Source organism: Rhizopus microsporus (assembly GCF_002708625.1).
Source record: "Rhizopus microsporus ATCC 52813 unplaced genomic scaffold scaffold_1, whole genome shotgun sequence".
NCBI lineage: Eukaryota > Fungi > Mucoromycota > Mucoromycetes > Mucorales > Rhizopodaceae > Rhizopus > Rhizopus microsporus.
The window spans coordinates 1,045,300-1,066,158 of NW_019671916.1; the positions used below are offsets into that span (position 1 = coordinate 1,045,300).

A 20,859-nucleotide genomic window follows, 5' to 3' on the forward strand; every position below is an offset into this window, starting at 1 on the left:
CCTGTCCTTTTACAACTATATTTTCCAGAGCATCCAAATCTTACACAAAGGCCCCTTATTATCTCGCTCATTGCCATCTTTCTCGTAAGACTCTCTAGTTTAACAGTTTGCTATTTAGGTCTTTCCTTTAAATCTCTCACGGTCATTGGGTACACTTGCCAGATGGTCCATTGTGTCTGTCTTGTGTTTACCTGTGATCATCCTCGCTTTAATTTGGCGCGCGCCTGCTTACTCCAAATCACATGAAGCACCACTCGCCTGGCATGGTCCCGATATCTTTGGAGCGTTGGGCATTCTAGCATTTGCATTTGCATGTCCCCACGTCTGCTTTAATGTCTTTCTTAGTTTGAAACATCAAACGATGAGATCATGGAATACGACCACGACATACGCTTCTATCATGAGCTGGATTGTATCCATCTCCTTTGCTCTTGTTGGTTATCTTTGCTTTGGCAAGGATGTACAGCCTAATCTGTTCTTGAATTTTCCCGCGGACGATCTCATTGTAAATATCGCTAGATTTCTATTAGGCTTTAGCATGATCCTAACTATACCGTATGTATGATTGTGTTGTTTATTTGCATAATAACTAATGTTGTATTAGCATGGCATTTTACCCCACAAGAGAAGCGGTTCAAAAATTGCTTGGATTTGAGTCATCAGAGCGACACCCAACAAATCTTCAGCATTACACTGTTACCATCATCTTATTCTTAGTCATCACCACTTTGGGCATCACCGTCCGATCACTCGGCAAACTGTATGCCTTGATTGGTGGATTTGCTGCCACCTTTTTAGCTTATATTCTTCCTGCTACTGCATACCTCATCACAAGACAACGACCTCCAGTAGTGAATTCCTTTACTGAAGAAAACTGTATAAAGACTCCTTTGATTCCGCATCATCATCATCGTCCTTCTTCTTCATCAGCTGTTACCACCACCTTGTTACTTAATGATATACCCAAGTTTGGATTTTTAGATGTCGCTGCTATTTTCCTAATCATTTGGGGAGTCGTTGTCATGTTCTTTGCAACAACGGGTGCTTTCAAATAATACCCTTATACATGAATACCCTCTTGTGCTATAATTCCTTTTGGTAAGAGTCATTGTTATTTTTTTTTTTTTAGAAATAAATGTGCCCTGTAATAATATACACATTGTGCTCAATTGAATAAACAAAGCCCAAATAATATTACTTTTTCCTCAGCTTTTACTATTTTCGTCACAAGCTCTGGACAACGCTTAGAAACGCGTGTGGCATCAAATTTTCAGCCATAGATGACGCTGCTTTTTTTCTTTTTTCTTTTTATTTTTAAAGCTCTCCACAGTCTACAATGGTCACACGCTTAGTTGGCTTTCCGTTGGCTGTTCCACAACTCTCCATTTGCTTAACCACGTTCATACCAGACACGACTTGTCCGAACACAACATGTTTACCATCCAACCAAGCTGTCTTTTCTGTACAGATGAAAAACTGACTTCCATTCGTATTAGGCCCCGCGTTAGCCATAGACAAAGTACCCTAAGAACTAATAAGTAATCTTTTATTCATGTACAGCAATAGAACTTACAGGCCCTGTATGTTTCAAGGTAAAGTTTTCATCTTCAAACTTGCCTCCATAAATCGATTTGCCGCCTGTGCCGTTACCCTTTGTAAAATCGCCACCTTGACACATAAATTGAGGAATAATGCGATGGAAAGAAGAGTTTTTGTATCCAAATCCTGCTTCTCCAGTGCATAAAACTCTAAAATTTTCTACGCGAGCCGTCATTAGTTGTTATTTCTTTTTAGCTTTTTTTTTTTTTTAAAGAAAAAGCAATACCTGCTGTCTTGGGCACAACGTCACCTCGAAGCTCAATTTCTATGCGACCTGCAAAGTTGTTTCCAATCTCAATATCCAAATAAACACGGCATTTTTGCCCCCTTTTCGCACTAGAGGGCACATAGGATGACACGTCCTGTTCGTTGGTCTGCACCGTGTCTTTTGTTGTTTCTTCTTTTTCTTCATTTTCTCTCGCTTCCTCCAAGTTGCCATATTTTTGTAACCATGCTTCATCAGTCCACACTATCAAACGAAATGAGTAATGATCTACCACTCTTTATAAATGAGGCGCTTACCTGCTCGGTTGGAAGTGGTTGTGACATTAATAGTCTTTGCAATCTGTACCTTGATGACTTTACCATACAATTCAGACAAGTGCATGTTATCCATAGCTGCTTGACAATCTTCAGGATCTGCATATTCAACAAATCCAAATCCTCTATGCACATTTGTAGCTGAAATAAATTAAAGTAAATACCAATCCATATAAGCAATAAAAGAATGTTTACTGTCAATCTCTGTATCGAGCGCAAGTTGAACAGCGACTATTTCTCCAAAAGGAATGAATGCAGCATACAAAAACTGTTCTGTCACTTGCTGATCGAGTCCACCTAGTTGATGTGTTACTTTTTTCCTTTTTTTTTTTGTTTTTGTTTTTGGGGCTGCTTACTGATATAAAGAGTTGTTTTGTTATCTTTGGTAATACTGACAGGCATAACAGAAAGCACAAAAAAAGAAAAAGGGAAAGAAAGTGGTAAATTAAGTCACAATGTTCACCACTGCAAAATTATCCAGCAGTAGAACCTCATGGATTTTTCTTTTTTTTACTTATAATATGGCTCGTTCACCTTCTCCAAGATACAGTCGAACCAGAGACTATAGAGACTTGGATAAACCTCGTTCAAGATCACGTTCATATTCACCACGGAGAAGACGTAGAGATAGTTACAGTAGTCGATCGCCATCTCCAAGAAGAAGAAGAAGTAGATCGCCATATAGTAGCAGACGAAATGAACGAAGTAAATATAGTAGAAGTCCATCAGCGAGGAGACGAAGATATAGCAAAAGTCCTTCTCCATCAAGAAGAAGGAGTTACAGTCGCTACAGCCGAAGCCCCTCACGAAGGCCAAGAAGACATAGTCCTGATCGCAGAGGTAAGGGCCTACTGCGTTTTATTTTTCACTTTGTTCATAAAAACGTATCACTTTAGACCGTGGAAATTATAAGAGTCGTAGTCGCTCACCCTCAGTAACAGGCCACAGATCTATGTCTAAAAGAAGAGATAATGAAGTTGATGATGATATACCGAAGCATGATCATGACGAAAGAAGCGAAGGAGATGAAGAGGAGGATGAGGAAACAAAAATGATGAAGTTGATGGGCTTTGGTACTTTTGATACGACAAAAAATAAAAAGGTACCTGGTGCTGATATCTCAGGTGCAAAGATCCGTAAGCCTATAAAGTATCGACAATACATGAATCGTAGAGGTGGATTCAATAGGTAAGTGAATGTATAAATTGTCGTTGATGATACTCTAACTGTTCTGAATTATATTTATAGACCATTAGATAACTGATTGAGCCTATATGATCATAATTTGATGCTGCACGGTTATTTTAAGCGTACAATTCTTCCCTTATTTGTATTATGATTGAGACTTCTTTACACACACAGATACTTTCTAATAAACATATTTTACTTGAAAATGAAAAGATAGAACTGATTAGTTTATACATAACAATATACTAAGGGCTGGTTTATCCAAAGTGAAAGAGAATGAATAACGATTGTTCTATTTTGTATCTTAAAGTGCATTGAGCCAATAGCTTAATAGAAACTGTTATTTCTTCCAGTTAATCCCATATCTCTTGTAGTATCTTTCAGCCGACTTAATTGCCTCAAGCATCGGAAAACTAAAGTTTAGAATGAAAGTGGAATAATAAGCAAACTCTCTTTGAGTTGAGTCTGTGTGAAAGACTGCGGTTGGACACTTTAAACTATACAGAGCAAAGGAGTGTTGTTATTAGCAATACAACAAAAACTAGTTCAAAATACCCTTTTTCATAACCATCTGTACGCTGTCCCTACTTTCAAATGTTACTGCTATGAATTGAATAATTATCAGAATGCTTCATTGGTCATTTACTGTATTTTTATTAATTATTGACGTAAAAAGACAACAAAGAAAAATATGTTCGAATAAAACGACATCATGTCAAAAGAGAGAGAAAGATAATTAGTATATGTAGAAAAAGAGAGAAAAAGCAGGTTAGTATTAGAGCACATATCCTAATATTAGTTTTACTTACCACCAAGGTGCATTATGGGGAGGGTAGCGATAACTATCCAAGATAGTTTAAAAAAAAAAAAAAAAAAAGGAAGACTGAGAGAACCCAGAGCACAAGAAGAGGCAATCGGGAGAACGTTCCAGATATACACGTCAGAGAGTAGAGAGGACGGACAAGCGAGTCAGAGCAAGAACCATGAGAACAGGCTAGTTTTGTTTGGTGAATCTTTGAACACTCAGAGGGACATTTGATAACTGCTGTAAAGAAGTAAAAAAAGGACTCAATTAAAATGGGTTTTTATATGTCTTTCAAACAAGCTTCAGGATCAGGTACCTGGAACAAAGAAATCATACCAAATAGGAGAAATCTACATGGTGATTATTTAAGAATATGTATTGCCAAATATAACTACATACTCTTCTGATTTCATGGAAAAACCGAATAAAGAATTTAAACTTTTACAAAGAGACTAAAGAGAGTTATTCTAATATTAAGTTAATTTCAACTCCAAGATAGCCCACCTGTTAATATTACTGTCGAATGGAATGGTGAGCCATATTCTTTTTGTATTTGTTATTACTCTGATAACATTACAACGGTTTCAATATGACATCTCAATTTGGAAATACAGTATATCCATGGATGTCAAGGTTGATACTACGAAAATATTCTTGACGACGACGAATTTACATTTCGTACAGTACGAGTTTTGTTCTCACCATTGGATGCATTTATTTTCGATCACAGGCGAATTTACTTTCCGGAAAGAGTGTATAGCAGGATAAACGAGGTGACATACAGAATCTGAAGCATGTAGATATGCAGACAAGGTCTACAGAGGCAAGATATAGAAAGCCATATTCTAAAGTTATTTTCTTTTAGTTTAAAAAAGTATAGCTCCATTGTACCATCTATCATTGCTGTATAAAGTTTATGTCATTTTGTAATAATTACAGATAAATGATTAAAAGTTGAATAGGATAAGCTAATAATCTATTACTCTTCTATTTCTTAATATTGATGCTATGTTGATATCTGCTTGTAGAGTTTGATGGTTAAAGTAGTGTCTTGCTTACAGAAGCAATATGTACCTTTTAATTTAATAGACAAGCTCTTACACAGTGCTTCTATTTCATGTTTCAAGCCGACTGGTATATCGCCATATTCGTAGATTTCAGCTAGTAATGATAGAATACCCATCAGCCAAGGATTAGGAGGTATAAATACTCTTCCATAAGAGCCTTGTTTTAGTACTCTGCAAACTAAAGGTAAAGTCAAAGTTAACCGATCGACGTCATAGCTTTGCAGCAGTAACCCCTATTGTAAAAGAAAGGTTTATACTATTTACTTTTATTTCTCTTTTAATCTACCTTCATTGCCATATGCTTCTCTAAAATTGGTTTGTTCTGAGCCAATGTGATCTTCCCTAGCCATGAGCCAAGGTTTGTAAGTGCATCAAAATGAGCAGTGCTAACATCCGTTGTATGTAAAATATGTAAAATATTTAAAAAAGACTCATACAACACACAGGCATCCAATAGCTTCGAGTTGATGTGTCTCAAGATAGATAAACACAATGTTTGATTATCTGATCCTGCAATAATGTGCTCGGCAATCAAGTAACGGCTAAACCATTGGTAGAATGTTGGTTTTAGCACTTGTGTAAATTCTTCTATTTTACTCTGAGTGCTATCCTGTTGAATGGAGTTGAAGGCTGTTATTAATCTTCTTTGTGTGTTCTCTTCAGGCACTTCAAACAGTCCATCAAGTTCAGACATTGCCGAATTTGGGATAGCAGGCAAATGAATGCTTGTAAAAGAGATCGGACGGCTTCTCATCAAGGTTCGTCTTACTGTATGAATAAACCTTGGTTGAACTTGTACAAGTCCAGGAAGTTCTACTATACTCTTACAAAACTGCGGCCATTCATCTAGTCTATCTATAAATTGCTTGACAGTATCTATGCCAAAAGCAATCATCCTTGGCTGTGCCGAATTACGTAGGGCGTCTAATATAAATAGAAAACATGAATCTAGCTGATCTTCTGGCATAATGTCCTGTTGGATAAGCTGTCCAAATAGTTTACTTGTCATCATAAGCTCTTTTTCTGGATACTTTGAAAAAAATTCATATTCATCAAAAAGAACATGAATCATGCACTGAAATAGCTGTTGTTCTTGTCGGTTGCCTACAGTCTTTAGTTGTTTCATTAAACTGAGCATATCATCTACTGAGAGCTGATCGTTATAAAGGCGTTCGTAATAAGCATCAGCTTCTCGTTCAATATCTTGTATGTTAATATTTGTATTGATTAGGTCAGGATATAGCATATAACATTGGTTCTGAAGTTTCATATATTGCTCAAACTGATAGGGAGAAGTGATACTACCATGTGAGTATGAGTGCTTTTTTGCTTAGGAACAGTTTGATGTATTTTTCGACATGCCCATACCTATTTGCCAGTGTTTTCAAAATGATTTCCAATTCTTTAGCAGAAGGCAAAACAGGCTTACTCCCATTTACTTCTTGTTGAATAGAGTATGCCTTGATAATTATTTTTTGAGAAAGATAATCTAAGCATGCTGGTATGAATATATCACTTTGAGCCTTCATTTTTTGCGGGAGCCACGTTTCCAAGTTTATCATATTTTGACGGCTTGCTGCAGAAGCCAAGTCTAAAGAGATTATTGGTGGCAATATATTAAGCATGTAAGGAAGCATCTACGTGTATGCATATTAGAAATGCATGACAAAAGAAACTATATGTTTTTTATTATACCTCTTGCTCATTTATTGTCTGCAGTATTGGCTCAGTCAGGGTTGGCCATCGAACATAAGTCTCAACTAGGTGCTCTATAAATCGAATTGTGTCTTCTGTTGAAAGACTTTGGCTTTTACATGCTATAAGGGTGTCTCTTAGATAGCTTGTCTCTTCTTTTTGGATTGATTCTAGGAGCATTGCTTGAAATACGTTTATGTAGGTATCATTATCCGAAGGGTATTGCTTAGCTAGCATTAGGATCCACTCCAAATCTTTGCTGGTAGGTTCATATACTTTATCACTTATGGCTGTCGCAAAACAATCAATGAAATATAAGGCGAGATTTGAAGGTATGATAGTGTTGGTCAGCATATCTTTTGCTCTCGTTGAATCTGTTTTAAAGATAGACATGACTACAACAGAATCTGAGTAAAAAAGCTGCATAAAATAATAATATACTTTTGTTACCTTGGTTGTAGATTTGTCTATTTGCGTTACGGAACAAGGATACAGAAATTATAATTTTGCTAAAGTAATCCAATTCAAGACAGGTAAAGAGAGCATCAAGGTCTATTGATGTATTTTGAGTACACAATAGGCCAAAGGCATGACAGAGACTTATGAGGGAGTGATCGAGTGAGAGATGGCTGGTTAATAATGTAACCTGGGGTGAGCTGCTTTTCAAGTCTTTGGAAATATCCACTAGTAAATAGTAAAAAAGGTGTTTTCGAATGTCTTCTCCATATACTTTGATTAGCTAATGTAGAAGTTATTGCCATGGGCGCAAAGTAAGAGAAACATGGGATCACTTACAGTATTGATTTCAGTTGACCTTTCAATATAGTTATTTATGTTTAGATCTGTTACAAGTAAGCTTGTCTGTGCTTTCACTATGCGAATTAGTCTGCTTTGTAATGTTCCTGAAGTCGCTGTTGGTTTGGGTGAAAGGTTTGAACTGAAATCACTGCTCATTTCCGCATAACAATTATGCAGAAAAAAAAACTGTTTAAAAAAAAAACAATTTATACGAGTCACTGGATGCAACAGTGAGAATAGACATTGTCCACTTTTTCTTTCCCTTCTTTTTGTTTGCAAATGTCCGATCCAGAAGACTTGCGAACAATCGTCAACCAACTCTTTGTGGATTCAGGAGAAAAAGAAAAGTAAGCCAACGCACATGACGGAAATGGCTGGTTGATTTTGACTGACTGTCAGGTTACTACAATGGCTCGAAAAACGATTAGCAGAAACAGAGTGGAATGAACAGCTTAGTGCTTATTGCCGAGGTGTGTAGTTTTAAGTTAAAGGGGAAGCAACAAGGTTAACAAGAAACATAGAAATGGTTCGCACAAAGCATATGGAAAATGCCACTTTTGAACAGATTTATGAAGAAGTTGAAGATTATGCCAATTGTATGTATAACAAAAATATCCAAGCTATTGCTTTACTCAATGTATCTTAGCCATCATTCTCGAGTCAATCAAGGTCGAATTACTAGAAAAAGTAAAAAAGTTTATTGATGAAAATGTAGAATAAAAATATATTTATATTAATGTGCATCAACTGTGTTCACTTGGTTAACCTCTTCAACAATCTTACGAGCAACAATAGGCTTGGTTTCTTTCAAAGTCAAGCGCATAGCCAAAGCATCCTCTCCATCAGCATAATATTTCTTTTCAACATCATAGACACTATTATCAATAGTAAGTCATGGTATTCACTTTCCCTTATATCGCTTACTCGAATTTCAAAGTATCTCTGTAAAGACCGATGGCAGCACGGTTTGTTTTACGAACGTGTAATGACACATAATGAGCACCAAATACTTCAAGCATTTGCGTTGTTGCCTGTCTCATTAGCTTTTGAGCGATACCTAAGCGTCTGTATGTACGCATAACTGAGATAGATGTGATATGTCCGTGAGGTACATCAGATGGTTCTTCTTCCCTTATAAAACAAAGTTTAGTTGTAAAGAAAGATATAGTATTTTGTAAACAAACATCTTTGACAGCACGTATCCAACAATCTTTCCATTCTCGTCTTCAGCAACAAATGATAACTGTGGCCAAGATAAAGCATGATAAAGGTCTTGTAACATTAATGGCTAAGCATAAAGTGTGCATGTCAACACTTACAGTACTTCATTTGATAATTCTCTGGAAGATCCAATAAATTACAGTTTTGAATATAAATCAAGTCTTCTACCTATCAAAATGCATTTAAGACAAAAGGAAACTATACACACCTATGAAACCCTACAGTTGCTTGTCTAATGTTCATGTTGACACTATGAAAAAAAAAAAGATTTTTTATATGGAGCCGTAGCTCAGGTATATTAAAGTGATGATACGATCAGTCACAGTGTTTTTGGGTTTTTAAATTTTATGATAATAGTAGATAAAGGAAAGGAAGAAAGAAAAGATACAAACATATATATGTGAGAGTTAGTCAAGTAAGAAGAACGAAAGTAGCAAGGTTAAGCTTATAGGGAAATGAGCTCTCATACACCATCATATTAATATACTAATACACTTTACCAAAGCAACCTCAAGCTGTCCTTTATTTCCCTTCTGAAGTTACATTTTAGATATTTTATTGAAGCCGTCTTCTTTGTTATTAGGAGGGCTTGTACTAGTTGCATCTTACAAAATAAATAATTACACGTAAAGACGAAAGCATCATATCTCGCATATTAATATGCGTAAAGGAAATAATGAATATTTCAAATACTTTTTATGTTTAGAAAAAGAAGAGCCTTTTTGTTATTGACAATATGATTTATTTACAAGAGCGTTTGCAAAGACTATATACAATATTTACATGCGATCGTCCATGTCGTTGACTATCTTGAAATCCAGCTTCATCGACACGAACTCATCAAAGGTGCACTTGGAACAAATTGTGCCATGGAGAAGACTGGCGTTTAAATGGAAAGGAAACATCGATGAAACTTGCACGCCAGTCTCCCCACCAACAGCTATTCCAATTAGCAAGTTGCCATCGAAGCACATTTGTTTGAACGTCGATAGTAACTTGCTGGCCATCACGTTGTGCCCAAAGTGCTTCTTGGAGGAGGCGTCCATGACCATTATTTGCTTGTACTCCTCCAGTAGATCGTGCGACATCTTGATATAGTTGCGGTTGTCGCTTGTCGAAGGAAGTCATTTCTATAAGCATTGGCTATACACTCTTTCCGGAAAGTAAATTCGCCTGTGATCGAAAATAAATGCATCCAATGGTGAGAACAAAACTCGTACTGTACGAAATGTAAATTCGTCGTCGTCAAGAATATTTTCGTAGTATCAACCTTGACATCCATGGATATACTGTATTTCCAAATTGAGATGTCATATTGAAACCGTTGTAATGTTATCAGAGTAATAACAAATACAAAAAGAATATGGCTCACCATTCCATTCGACAGTAATATTAACAGGTGGGCTATCTTGGAGTTGAAATTAACTTAATATTAGAATAACTCTCTTTAGTCTCTTTGTAAAAGTTTAAATTCTTTATTCGGTTTTTCCATGAAATCAGAAGAGTATGTAGTTATATTTGGCAATACATATTCTTAAATAATCACCATGTAGATTTCTCCTATTTGGTATGATTTCTTTGTTCCAGGTACCTGATCCTGAAGCTTGTTTGAAAGACATATAAAAACCCATTTTAATTGAGTCCTTTTTTTACTTCTTTACAGCAGTTATCAAATGTCCCTCTGAGTGTTCAAAGATTCACCAAACAAAACTAGCCTGTTCTCATGGTTCTTGCTCTGACTCGCTTGTCCGTCCTCTCTACTCTCTGACGTGTATATCTGGAACGTTCTCCCGATTGCCTCTTCTTGTGCTCTGGGTTCTCTCAGTCTTCCTTTTTTTTTTTTTTTTTTTAAACTATCTTGGATAGTTATCGCTACCCTCCCCATAATGCACCTTGGTGGTAAGTAAAACTAATATTAGGATATGTGCTCTAATACTAACCTGCTTTTTCTCTCTTTTTCTACATATACTAATTATCTTTCTCTCTCTTTTGACATGATGTCGTTTTATTCGAACATATTTTTCTTTGTTGTCTTTTTACGTCAATAATTAATAAAAATACAGTAATAGTGAATGAATAAACTAAAGTATAGCAACGTATAAAGGTGAAAATAAATGCCGCTCTTGTCGCATTTAACACTGTAAGATCACAGTATTTTAAACATATAGAGATAAATAAGGAAATACGTTTTACTCAAATTACACAATGAGATAAAACAAGATCGATAGAAATAAAAAAATCATTCGTAATTTTTAACCAAATCAAGAATACCTTGACGATATTGAGGTATCTCTGGAATTTTTTCTACAAACTCTTTTAATTTAGCGGGCGCTGGAGGGTAAGGTAATTCAATAAATGTCTGTTGATGTAATATTCATCATCATGGTATGTCAATGATTCAAAATATATCTTCATATCTAGATGGTGTCTACAGGTTTATATAAGTTTCTACTGATATTTACACGCGAAAAAACAAGATTCATCATTTCTTCTTATTCCTTTACAGTTGTTATTAATTCATACCCATTATACAAATAGATTAAAATACAATAGAAATCTGTTTAATACTTTACGGAGAAACCACGCTCCTTTCAAGTCGCTCTCCCATGGACCTTCTGATGGCCAGTTATCTGCACGTTCCTTCATGAATTAAATTACCTTCATCATCAGAAGTGTCCACCTTCTCCGCCCTCTTGCCTCGGACAAAGACTCCTCGATTGGCTCCCTCTTTTTCCTCACTAGTGTATCTTACACTTGGTCCAGCATCATTTCTTTGATAACCTTTTTACCCTTGGTCTCATAAGGGTTTTTTAGTTACCAATTCTTTATTATTTTTTGATCTGCCTCGGGCAAAGAGGATATATTATTATTATCGCGCGCTCACTGGAGGTTTTAATTGTAAATAAATGGCCATTTAACCGTATAACCAAAAAAAAGTTTTAGTAAGCGACTCTTATATTTGCCAGAAGATGCACTGCTTGCTTGTCTGTTACCTTATATCCGCAATGCCACAGGAATCCAGTGGTACTCTCTCTCGTACATCACTTTGGAAAACGGTGCTGTCTACTACTGAAGAACCCGATACTCGCTCACTCAAGGCTGCTAAACGACGCTTTTTGCAACAGAATCTAGAGATCCACCAACGATGCCGAAACTCCAAATTGCTTTCTAGCTGCCGCCGATCAACCTCTGTGGATCCTATACTCTGGTTGCCCATGCCTAAGTCAGTGTGCAGTCGCTGTATACGCTGGAGATTAGACTTGTTTCCTGGTGGCAAGCCTCAACCATGCCCTAAGCACCCAACGCAACAGCTATCTAAGAATAACGCTATTAGTTGCCTTGATATGCATCAACGTCTGTCCATGCTTAAAACTATACGAGATCCATTGTCCTTCCTTCTGAATATGCTTCCTTTACGCCCTTCGGTTCCCCCAAACCTAGCCCTAACCTGGTCTCAACGGTGGTTGATTCTATGCTCTCTACTACATGAATTAGATCAGCTACACCATAACAAATTGATCCCTACAAAGCATCCCCATGGTAAAAAGCTTCTTGTGTGTTTAAAGCAATTCATTTAACTCTTCATCGATAACCCTACTCATTAGTTTCCTTTTACATTTTTTTTCCTTGTTCCCATAAGGGGTTTTTCCGAACATTCACTTCCAAACGGATTGAACGGGTCCGGGCGGACGTTTGATTTATTATTTTATTTTTGCGCTCATTTGGACCATCTATAAAATATCATGTTTAAACGAAAACTCTGGTTTCGGATTAAAAACTTATGGTATACCATTTTACACGACTGACTTCGTATTGCTGAACAGCAAATCATCTCTTTGAAAAAAGAGATCGTTAACCTAGTTTTCATCTGACATAGTTATACACCTAAATGCTCCCTGTCTATTTGGCTGCTTGAGCCCAAGTCTTGGGCATTAATGCAGGTACTTCTATTTATCTGGATAACTTTACCCTTTTCCTATTTTTACGCAAGCGGATAAGAGCTACGTTGGTCTTGAAGAGACATATGATAGTGCCTTCAGTAAGCTTAGAATTGAAGATAATGATGATAAGGGAGGACATAATGCACCTACAGTTACTTCAAAGACTCCTCTCAGTAACGATTCATTCAGCAGCATTCCTTCAAAATTGGTGCAGCTCGGTGTTGGGTGTATTTTATTAATTATACAACAACGTAATATTCATAAAAAGGGTTTAGCAGATATTAGAACGATTTATTTACTTGTACGTTCTTCGGTAAAGTTTTGATTTGGTACTTCAGCGTCAAAGCCAAATTTGAACCATTTTACATAAGTATTATCTACAGACTTGGGTTTAAGAGCATTGAAAAGTGTTAAACTTATAGGCGCATCGTTGTCATGCGATGTTTCATTTGCATAATCTTCAAGCCATTCCCAAGGCTTACTTTGCTCAAGGCATGCCTCCAAGTGTTGTTGTTGCTGTTGAGGATCAGTGCTAGACTGTAGGCCTAGAATTGAGGATGCAAATCGTGTACTATTTAAATAAATATTATGAGTCAAGAAAGGCATGATGCGCTTGACTCGAGTTTGAAACATTCCAGGAACAGAGCTTAATTCGTTATGCATAGACTATAAATGTATTAGTTATACTGTCGATCATGGTTTTGCCAATGCTTACATTCAATAGTTGTAAACTAGCCTTCTTCAGCTCCTTTGGCACTTCTGTAGACATAAAGATGAGTGATCATCTACATATATCATATTGTCTTCTTACCATCAATCAATAGCGACATGAAATCAAGCATAAATTCAAAAAACTGTTCCTGGCTACCGTTCCCGTGAATTAAAGGACTCTATATCATTATAAGTAGGCTTATAAAAAGAGACTTGCTTTACTTACGCCTAAAAGAGGGACTAAAGTACGAATCCAATCGAGAATATCGCATTCATCTTCCTTTGGATGCTCCCATATCAGTGACATATAAGGTACGATCAATTGCAATCTCAGCAATAAACTATTATAAAAGTGAGAAAACTGGCATCAGGCATCAGCGTGTCTCCATTACCTGGTTCGAAGTTCTTGTAATGTCAGCTTAATTTCATTATCTATCTGTACATTTTCAGGTAATCCTTCGGTCAAAAGCATGATAATAGCCATATCCTTAACACACAGTGAGTAATATTCAGCAAACATGATCTATGGTCACTTACTGTATCATTTTTAGCTATCTGTATGGCAGCAGCAGCTTCCGAAAAGCAAACATTTGCTCCTTGCATCACTTTGTAGACGGGTATACTGTTTCTAAATCGCACAATCTGACGGTATATATTCTTCACCAACTCGATTTTCTTTTCATTGGGCCAGATGTTTTCTGCCAACATATGCTGTATTATATTCAGAAACGCTTGGCTTCGATAAGTAAATTTATCTGCATCAAATTGTGAGCCTTGATCAGCAGCATGAATTAAAAGCATATTTTCAGGAAATGACAGAGAAGTGTCGCCCTCTAGTAAGCGAATGCCATGAGTTAGGAGTTCAGATAGAACAGGTTCTCGTAGTTCATGAATTAAATTTTTGAAGAATTGAAATCGACGTAAGGTAGTTGCTTTTTCTCCGTCATCTTTTCCATCTGAAAGCACAGCATCATAAAAAAAGCAAACAAAGGTATGTAAGTCCTTGTTCGGCGGCGATACCAGTGTGTGTTGAGTAATATTCACTGAGAGATCGTCGCTCAAGATATGTGGATTGTTGGGATTCTGATTACTGGCGTCATACAAAGATATATTATCGAGAAGCAAATTCATCTGGACACGACATTGAGCCTCATTCCATTGACTCACATTCAAGAAAACTCTCTGAAGTTTATCTACAAAATTTGGTGCTGTGTCTTGCATCATGGTTTGAGTAGCTAATAGATCACCGCCTATAAGTTCTTCGACAATATTTAACATTTTCTTCTTCAGTCGCTTTTCTGTCACTGCTTCAGCTTCACGAGATGCAAATCGTTGATATACACCATTAAGATCCCGTAAGCAAGCTTGTCTAAACCAAGATATATGTAGCAAGTCAGCCCGAAGCATGACAAGATCTTGTAACAAAGAAGAGCTTAGTGGCAGATTGGTAGCAATCATGATGATTTGTTCCATAAGGCTAAACAATGGTTCGATCCTATCAAGACTACATGCCAGATGGGACTGTCGCTGTACCTCCAGCAAGAAAAATTCTTCTATTCTAAGTTGCCATGATAACGTGGCCGATTCTTCTTCAGATTTGGGTTCATTATCATTTTGAATGACCAATAACCTGATCAAAATAATTAAATTCTGACAAAACGTGTTCACTTTTGCATCATCAGCACAGAATTGTTGATGTCCTTCTTGTCCAATTCGTTCAAACCAGGGCACAGCAAAGTCCTTGATGAGCACATCCAAAGTGATAAGGTTATTGGTTACAAGCATGATCACAAAAAGAGGAACCCATGAATTTTCTTTGTGCATATCTTCTTGAACTACTCCATTGTTCCATAGCCAATATGTTACTGCAGCGTCGGCTTGTCCTGTCAGGATGGTTGCGTTAGCCACTTGTTTAATCACATAAGCAAATGCTCGTAGCAGCCGATGAAATTCGAATAGTGCTTGTGACAAGAATCGTCCGTGGCGGTAACTTTTAATTTCTTCGTAAATTCGCTTTTCTTTGCTGACTATCTGTAAAACTTCTCCAACATTCTCAAAGATAAGACCGATCCAGCCGGTAGCGTTTTGAGAGGGTAGTGATAAAGACTCTGCGAGAAGCTGCACAGATGAGCTATTGGGATCTTTGGCAAGCTGTAAAAGTTCATTCTTCACTGATATATTATTCATATAATGACTACGCATCTTTGACTTGATTTGCAGGTCTTGTTGTAACTGTGTACGGGTAATGTCATCCATTTGATAGCCTTCTTGCACAAGTTGAACCATATACATCATAATATTTCTATCCTTTTCTCCCTTTGAAGAGAGGCTTGCATGCTGTAAAAAAAAAAAGTAATGATTAGATATGATTAAACATGGCCCAAATCTCGTTCACCTTTGTCCAAATAGCATTAATCACTCTATTACTACTGTTGGTCAATTTCCAGTAACAAGAATACTTTCTAAATGTATTGATGATAAAAGGATGCAGTGAATGGTCGTTTGTCTTTTGAAGAACCCATATAGCTGTCTCTATGATACTTAAGTAATCCTTTGCGCATTCCATAATATAAATAATAGTGACTAACTGACGAGAATTAAGCAAGGAAGAACCAGGGGTTGTCATTACTCTCCAGTTATCCTCACCAATCCTACAATAAAGCAAGCAGTTAAAGGCAGTGCTGGTATAAATATTTTTTTGCTTACTGTATGCTTTTGACAACAAATCTCTTTACTTCATTAAGCAACCAGTTACTTGTGAACTCTAGTACTACAAACCGTGTTGTAGATTCCATCATTTCCACAAACTTTTGCCTCAGTTCTTGAGAGAATGCTAAATTGTACGAATCAAAGGTATCTGTTGACAAAGGCTGTGTCATATCTTGTGCATCAGCACCAAAAAGGCAGTCTGTATCGTGATGATCAAATCCCATCACAGAAAGCCTTGCAAGGTGCTTTAGGTTGTTGAGGCTTTCATTTTCTATTTCCTTATCGCTATCTTGACGAGATCCGTAGAGTGCAACCCGCCTTTGGTTCTTTAAATAAGCAGGAGTAGGTATGATTAACGGAAAGGATGCTAGATAGTGAAGGCGTCGCTGAATATGGGACTCATATCGTCTTTTTGGTTCTAGGTCGCCTCTTGCAATTAGTCTTAGTAGATACTTTTGATATGAAAATAAGTTCAGCCTTATTAAAACATCAAACAAATAAATGATGTGCTGGTTTGTTGCTTTGGTATCTTACGAAAAGTATATATGAGTATTTAGAAATAAATGAAATTGTTTGCTTTACCTTCACTTGTATATTCCACATCAACATCTTCAGTATCCTCACTCATGTTTTCAGAGTACGTCTCACCGTCCAAGAATCGGATGAGTATCTCTTGTAGGAGCGTTTTGATTTCTGTCGTATTATTGTCTTCTTTCCATGATAACAAAATAGATGCAATAAGGTACGCTTTCCAATCACCATACCTAGCTTCATTGATAGCCCATCTACACATTGAATGTACGATCTTAACAACACTCTCAGGTTCCGATGGACTGCTTGATCTAAATATGGCTTTTGCAGCCCATTTTGCTGAGCGGCCACGCGCATCCACCCATATATCTCCTTTTATCTGTAATCCCGTGATACTATCGACATTTTTACCGATGCTGTCAAGAATATGCACTATTCGTTCTTCATTGCCATCATCGTGAATATGCACAGATGATGATTGGCTTTGTGATTTTATGTTTTTATCTACTTTCATCTCATTGTTTTCCATATTTCCGCAAAACACTTCATTACGTGCCTTAACCATTGTCCAGTATTCATTCATCATACGACGCACATCTGGTGAACTCTTCATAACTCCTGTATTGCTGTCTTCACCAATAATCATGTTGAGCAAGTGGTGATACTGATGGTACAGTTTAGGTATTACAAACATGTCAGGAGCAGAAAGAAAAAGTGACTTTGCATGAAATAAGTGCCAAATCTTGATGTATGTATATTATTTACCTGTAATAATGTCTCTATATCCCTTTGAAGCCCACAATGCACTCTTCGTTCTGCTTCATCTGATGTTCCTTGGTTTATACATTGTATGAGCTAATAGAATGATTTTTAATAGAGATGATCTTGAATAATGCGTGTATGTGTGTATCTTACAGCATTATAATATCTAATCAGTGTCTCTATCAGCAGTTTTGTAAGGGTTCGGTTCCGCTTATATTCATTTACATAGTCTTGTACAAGTCCTGTCAGTATCACCCACATGATTTCAAAAGATGAGCTAGCAGCTAGTGTATCAAGTGACCATTTCAAAAACGTTCGTTGATCTAAAAGTCCTTCATAGTATTGCCAGTGAGTCAATTTGACGCTGTATGTCCATTTCTGCTCAAACTTTGATCTGCTCTCAGCCGATAGCCATGGTTTAGATGGGTTGTCATGGTGACTGTAATTTTTATATCCACGATTGGATGCTCCACCTGTTGCATGTGGGCTTGCCGCACTATTTGCATTTCCATAATGTGAGGGCATTAATTCGCCCAGCTGCTTCTTTAAATAACTTGTCACAGTCATTGTCCACTGTATTGTCTGTGGGCCCATCGATGCTGCTGCATTGCTTGCATTTCTTTGACTCTAAATAATAAGCAAGTGAGCACATATGCTGAAAAATATGTGGTTTTATTTACCATTTCCGAAAGACCAACAATTTTGATATACCATGTTGCCCTTAGAAAAGGCACTTGTTTGATAGCCAATGTTTCCAACAACTTCTCACCTTTAAATCCATGAGGCACGTTTCGAGCAAGCTTTCGTAACGGAATTACTCCGGATGCTAGCTCATGCATCCACTGCTCTCTTTTAGCATCTATCAAGGTTGTTCTCATAGGAGGCTTGAAAGAAGATGACCTAGGAGATGATCAGCGAAAACAATAATCTAAAAATTATAATGTATAGTTACCCAGTGATGTAGCTGGCTCGATGTTGTCTGTGCAATACGTCAACTATAAAATCACTAAGATCGCTTAATGCACGTTGATCTTCTTGAAGTCTCCCACAAATGATATCATGAGCTGAACTATTTTCGCTCTAGAGTAAAAAGATGCATTAAGCGATTAAGTTTTTGTTGATTGTCTAGCGTAAACTTACTGAAACGATTGGCTTGTCAATGAAACCTTGACGGATGTTAGATTCGGTTAGAATGTCCTCTTCTTGTCCAGGACGCTGAGGGAATATGTCTGGATAGCCGAGGGAGGGCATTGTTTTGCTCAAAGGGAGCTTTCGCGGTGGAGGTTGCATTGTATATTTCTTTAATGGTATACTTTGAGCATTCCTTTGGACATTGGGTGAATGATAGCCTGGTGAGGATGAACTGGAGTATGGTGAAGGCATCGAGGGACTATTGCCGTACTGATATTGCTGACTAGAGTACGGAGTGCTACTATTCTGTGAAGGAAACGGAATGTTGAGATTATTATTGTTTCCAGCTACATTGGGATAAGGCTGATTTGAAGAAGCATAACGTGCATATTGTGCTGCTTAAATCAAAAAGTTTAGCTCATTGGAAATTTAAATTTCTTCATTTTTGTCAATTACATTGATGTCTACCCGTCATCCTTTAAGGCCTATCTTATCCTTGCTTTTGTATGTGTGTCTTTTTATAGGCTAGGTTAGAGCAGTAGAAAGAGGGATAACTGAATTGTCGGCATCATCTTTAATTTCCTGGTTGTGACTTTTCAGCAACAAGCAGACACACACTTGGAGGATTGATTATGTAAGCTTCTGATCCACATATTAGAACGTCATTTCTTTATTTATAATCTTATTTTGAGCCTCTATTTTAATAGCTATATGGTTCATGATGGACCCTTTTGAGGTCTGAGCTTTCGTTTTCAAGATTCTTGTTCAGACTGTATGTGTGTAGTACAGTACCTGAATATATTGTGGCAAAGCATTGGGCCCATCCATTGACATGGAATCCACCATGATACTATAGTCACTATGCATCAAACATCACCAAAATATACAGAAAATAAAATAGAGAAAACATTTTAAAATGTCCCTATTATAAGGAATAGGAAGCTGTAACAAAGTTTATAGTTTATTTTTTATATGCGCGATGTTTACTTAAACCTCGACGTTGTCATCTGTTACTCTAGTGGTTGGAGTGGATACATCCTCATCTTCATCGTCTTCTTTTCTATTATCTGTTCCATTTACCGTTGAATCTGTTGGTGTATCAGGCGCTGTCGCTGCTGCTGCTGCTGCTGCCGCCGCCAGTTTGGCCTTTCTAGCTGCACGGAAATGTACCATCTTGCGGTGCTTTGTCAATTGCCCTGATGTCACAAAACTCTTATGACAGCCATCAATGCCACAGACCAGTTTCTTGGTTCCATGCATGTTTGTCTCATGCGTCTGAAGCTGATCATAAGAAGTGAATGCCTTTGAACATCCGGGCTGTGTGCATAAGAATGGGCGAAAGTCTTTTTCTGCTGCTGTTGACGAGAAGAGTTGATCTATCTCAGCTGCGGTAATAGGTTCTGTTGTTGTTTCATTAAGGTTCATTTTTTCGTCTATGTAATCTTGTTAATCCAGTTATCCTGGCTATTTAATCTCTGATGATTATACCTGTGCTCCAATTAGGAACTTCAACCAAGCCGCCGCCTAGTGTATAAAACGCTAGTGGTTTGCATGTCCATTTTCTGACTTTGATATCCTTATGCTTCAAGAGTTCCTTCTTTGTGATCGTTGTACTAGCGCTGGCACCGCCTTGCATGCCTCCTCCTGCCCCTCTTCGTCCTGTGGTAGAAGCTAATATGCTGTTAGCAAGATGTTTATATAAAACAAAAAAGTAAGCTACCGGCACATACCTTCGTCCGCTGCTACACTTGTTGAATCGTCATCTGCTATTAGTGGTCTATATATATAGAATGTAGTGTTAGTGTTTTAATCAAGGTCGATCTATAGTTATTTACGTGTCTGGTAGAGGTGTTCCCTCTGTAGTTTTAGATCTTCGATTACGACTGCTTCCACTACCTGCTTTAGCTCTTTTACGAGGACTCTCGACTGAGGGTGTGTCCTCATCCCTTGTAGGTGTTTTGACTACTAATGCAGGTGAGGCAGGTTGTGACTCTGTTTGCTTTGGTCCTGATAATCGAAGCTTTATTTTTAGTGATGGAGAAGCCATGGTGGTGATTTATCTTTTGTTTGAAGAGGCAAAAAAGGATAAAGCATTTGAAAATCCGATGGATGTGGTTGTTGCGATCATAGCCCACAAAATTTAGTAGTCCAGATGTATATG

General features: G+C 37.3%; 10 protein-coding genes across 10 annotated transcripts in view; 4 read left to right on the top strand and 6 right to left on the bottom strand.

Moving 5' to 3' along the window:
- RHIMIDRAFT_253656 (uncharacterized protein) overlaps window positions 1–1,187 on the top strand; it is a 1,959-nt gene extending 772 nt beyond the window's left edge. The window contains exons 3-4 of the mRNA XM_023611036.1: window positions 119–555; window positions 605–1,187. Of these exons, the coding sequence (XP_023471020.1) occupies window positions 119–555; window positions 605–1,055 (888 nt within the window). The 3' untranslated portion in view covers window positions 1,056–1,187. The remainder of the gene's footprint in view (window positions 1–118; window positions 556–604) is intronic.
- A 100-nt stretch (window positions 1,188–1,287) lies between these two features.
- Window positions 1,288–2,577, bottom strand: RHIMIDRAFT_253657 (peptidyl-prolyl cis-trans isomerase E). The gene is made up of 6 exons (XM_023611037.1): window positions 2,496–2,577; window positions 2,335–2,436; window positions 2,122–2,280; window positions 1,826–2,068; window positions 1,574–1,758; window positions 1,288–1,524 (listed from the first exon to the last, which is right to left on the bottom strand). Exons 1-6 carry the CDS (start codon window positions 2,539–2,541, stop codon window positions 1,315–1,317), a joined length of 945 nt encoding a protein of 314 aa, XP_023471021.1. The 5' UTR covers window positions 2,542–2,577; the 3' UTR covers window positions 1,288–1,314.
- Window positions 2,578–2,662: 85 nt separating this feature from the next.
- RHIMIDRAFT_253659 (DUF1777-domain-containing protein) lies at window positions 2,663–3,578 on the top strand. The gene is made up of 3 exons (XM_023611038.1): window positions 2,663–2,979; window positions 3,036–3,327; window positions 3,388–3,578. Exons 2-3 carry the CDS (start codon window positions 3,092–3,094, stop codon window positions 3,401–3,403), a joined length of 252 nt encoding a protein of 83 aa, XP_023471022.1. The 5' UTR covers window positions 2,663–2,979; window positions 3,036–3,091; the 3' UTR covers window positions 3,404–3,578.
- A 1,460-nt stretch (window positions 3,579–5,038) lies between these two features.
- On the bottom strand, window positions 5,039–7,460 carry RHIMIDRAFT_5968 (uncharacterized protein). The gene is made up of 6 exons (XM_023615450.1): window positions 7,345–7,460; window positions 6,895–7,289; window positions 6,568–6,836; window positions 5,486–6,500; window positions 5,207–5,432; window positions 5,039–5,150 (listed from the first exon to the last, which is right to left on the bottom strand). The coding sequence occupies exons 2-6, from the start codon at window positions 7,285–7,287 to the stop codon at window positions 5,101–5,103; spliced, it is 1,953 nt and encodes a 650-aa protein (XP_023471023.1). The 5' UTR covers window positions 7,288–7,289; window positions 7,345–7,460; the 3' UTR covers window positions 5,039–5,100.
- A 477-nt stretch (window positions 7,461–7,937) lies between these two features.
- Window positions 7,938–9,499, bottom strand: RHIMIDRAFT_253676 (acyl-CoA N-acyltransferase). Its single transcript, XM_023611039.1, has 6 exons — window positions 9,136–9,499; window positions 9,012–9,081; window positions 8,877–8,964; window positions 8,617–8,823; window positions 8,339–8,567; window positions 7,938–8,288 (listed from the first exon to the last, which is right to left on the bottom strand). Exons 1-5 carry the CDS (start codon window positions 9,154–9,156, stop codon window positions 8,426–8,428), a joined length of 528 nt encoding a protein of 175 aa, XP_023471024.1. The 5' UTR covers window positions 9,157–9,499; the 3' UTR covers window positions 7,938–8,288; window positions 8,339–8,425.
- Window positions 7,972–8,338, top strand: RHIMIDRAFT_232748 (uncharacterized protein; the record flags this gene model as incomplete). Its single annotated transcript, XM_023607804.1, has 3 exons — window positions 7,972–8,039; window positions 8,092–8,162; window positions 8,214–8,338. The coding sequence occupies 3 exons, from the start codon at window positions 7,972–7,974 to the stop codon at window positions 8,336–8,338; spliced, it is 264 nt and encodes an 87-aa protein (XP_023471025.1).
- Window positions 9,500–9,692: 193 nt separating the features above from the next.
- On the bottom strand, window positions 9,693–10,001 carry RHIMIDRAFT_243404 (uncharacterized protein; the record flags this gene model as incomplete). The annotated part of the gene is made up of 1 exon (XM_023609936.1): window positions 9,693–10,001. The coding sequence occupies one exon, from the start codon at window positions 9,999–10,001 to the stop codon at window positions 9,693–9,695; it is 309 nt and encodes a 102-aa protein (XP_023471026.1).
- Window positions 10,002–11,918: 1,917 nt separating this feature from the next.
- On the top strand, window positions 11,919–12,491 carry RHIMIDRAFT_232751 (uncharacterized protein; the record flags this gene model as incomplete). Its single annotated transcript, XM_023607805.1, has 1 exon — window positions 11,919–12,491. One exon carries the CDS (start codon window positions 11,919–11,921, stop codon window positions 12,489–12,491), a length of 573 nt encoding a protein of 190 aa, XP_023471027.1.
- A 175-nt stretch (window positions 12,492–12,666) lies between these two features.
- On the bottom strand, window positions 12,667–19,418 carry RHIMIDRAFT_221553 (uncharacterized protein). The gene is made up of 15 exons (XM_023607434.1): window positions 19,155–19,418; window positions 18,708–19,093; window positions 18,520–18,647; window positions 18,248–18,467; window positions 17,721–18,194; window positions 17,571–17,660; window positions 16,857–17,523; window positions 16,272–16,803; window positions 15,961–16,216; window positions 14,103–15,902; window positions 13,958–14,052; window positions 13,792–13,906; window positions 13,666–13,744; window positions 13,570–13,613; window positions 12,667–13,520 (listed from the first exon to the last, which is right to left on the bottom strand). The coding sequence occupies exons 1-15, from the start codon at window positions 19,171–19,173 to the stop codon at window positions 13,146–13,148; spliced, it is 5,280 nt and encodes a 1,759-aa protein (XP_023471028.1). The 5' UTR covers window positions 19,174–19,418; the 3' UTR covers window positions 12,667–13,145.
- Window positions 19,419–19,519: 101 nt separating this feature from the next.
- RHIMIDRAFT_253687 (uncharacterized protein) lies at window positions 19,520–20,848 on the bottom strand. The gene is made up of 4 exons (XM_023611040.1): window positions 20,534–20,848; window positions 20,429–20,475; window positions 20,187–20,369; window positions 19,520–20,131 (listed from the first exon to the last, which is right to left on the bottom strand). Exons 1-4 carry the CDS (start codon window positions 20,743–20,745, stop codon window positions 19,686–19,688), a joined length of 888 nt encoding a protein of 295 aa, XP_023471029.1. The 5' UTR covers window positions 20,746–20,848; the 3' UTR covers window positions 19,520–19,685.
- Between the last annotated feature and the right edge of the window lie 11 nt (window positions 20,849–20,859).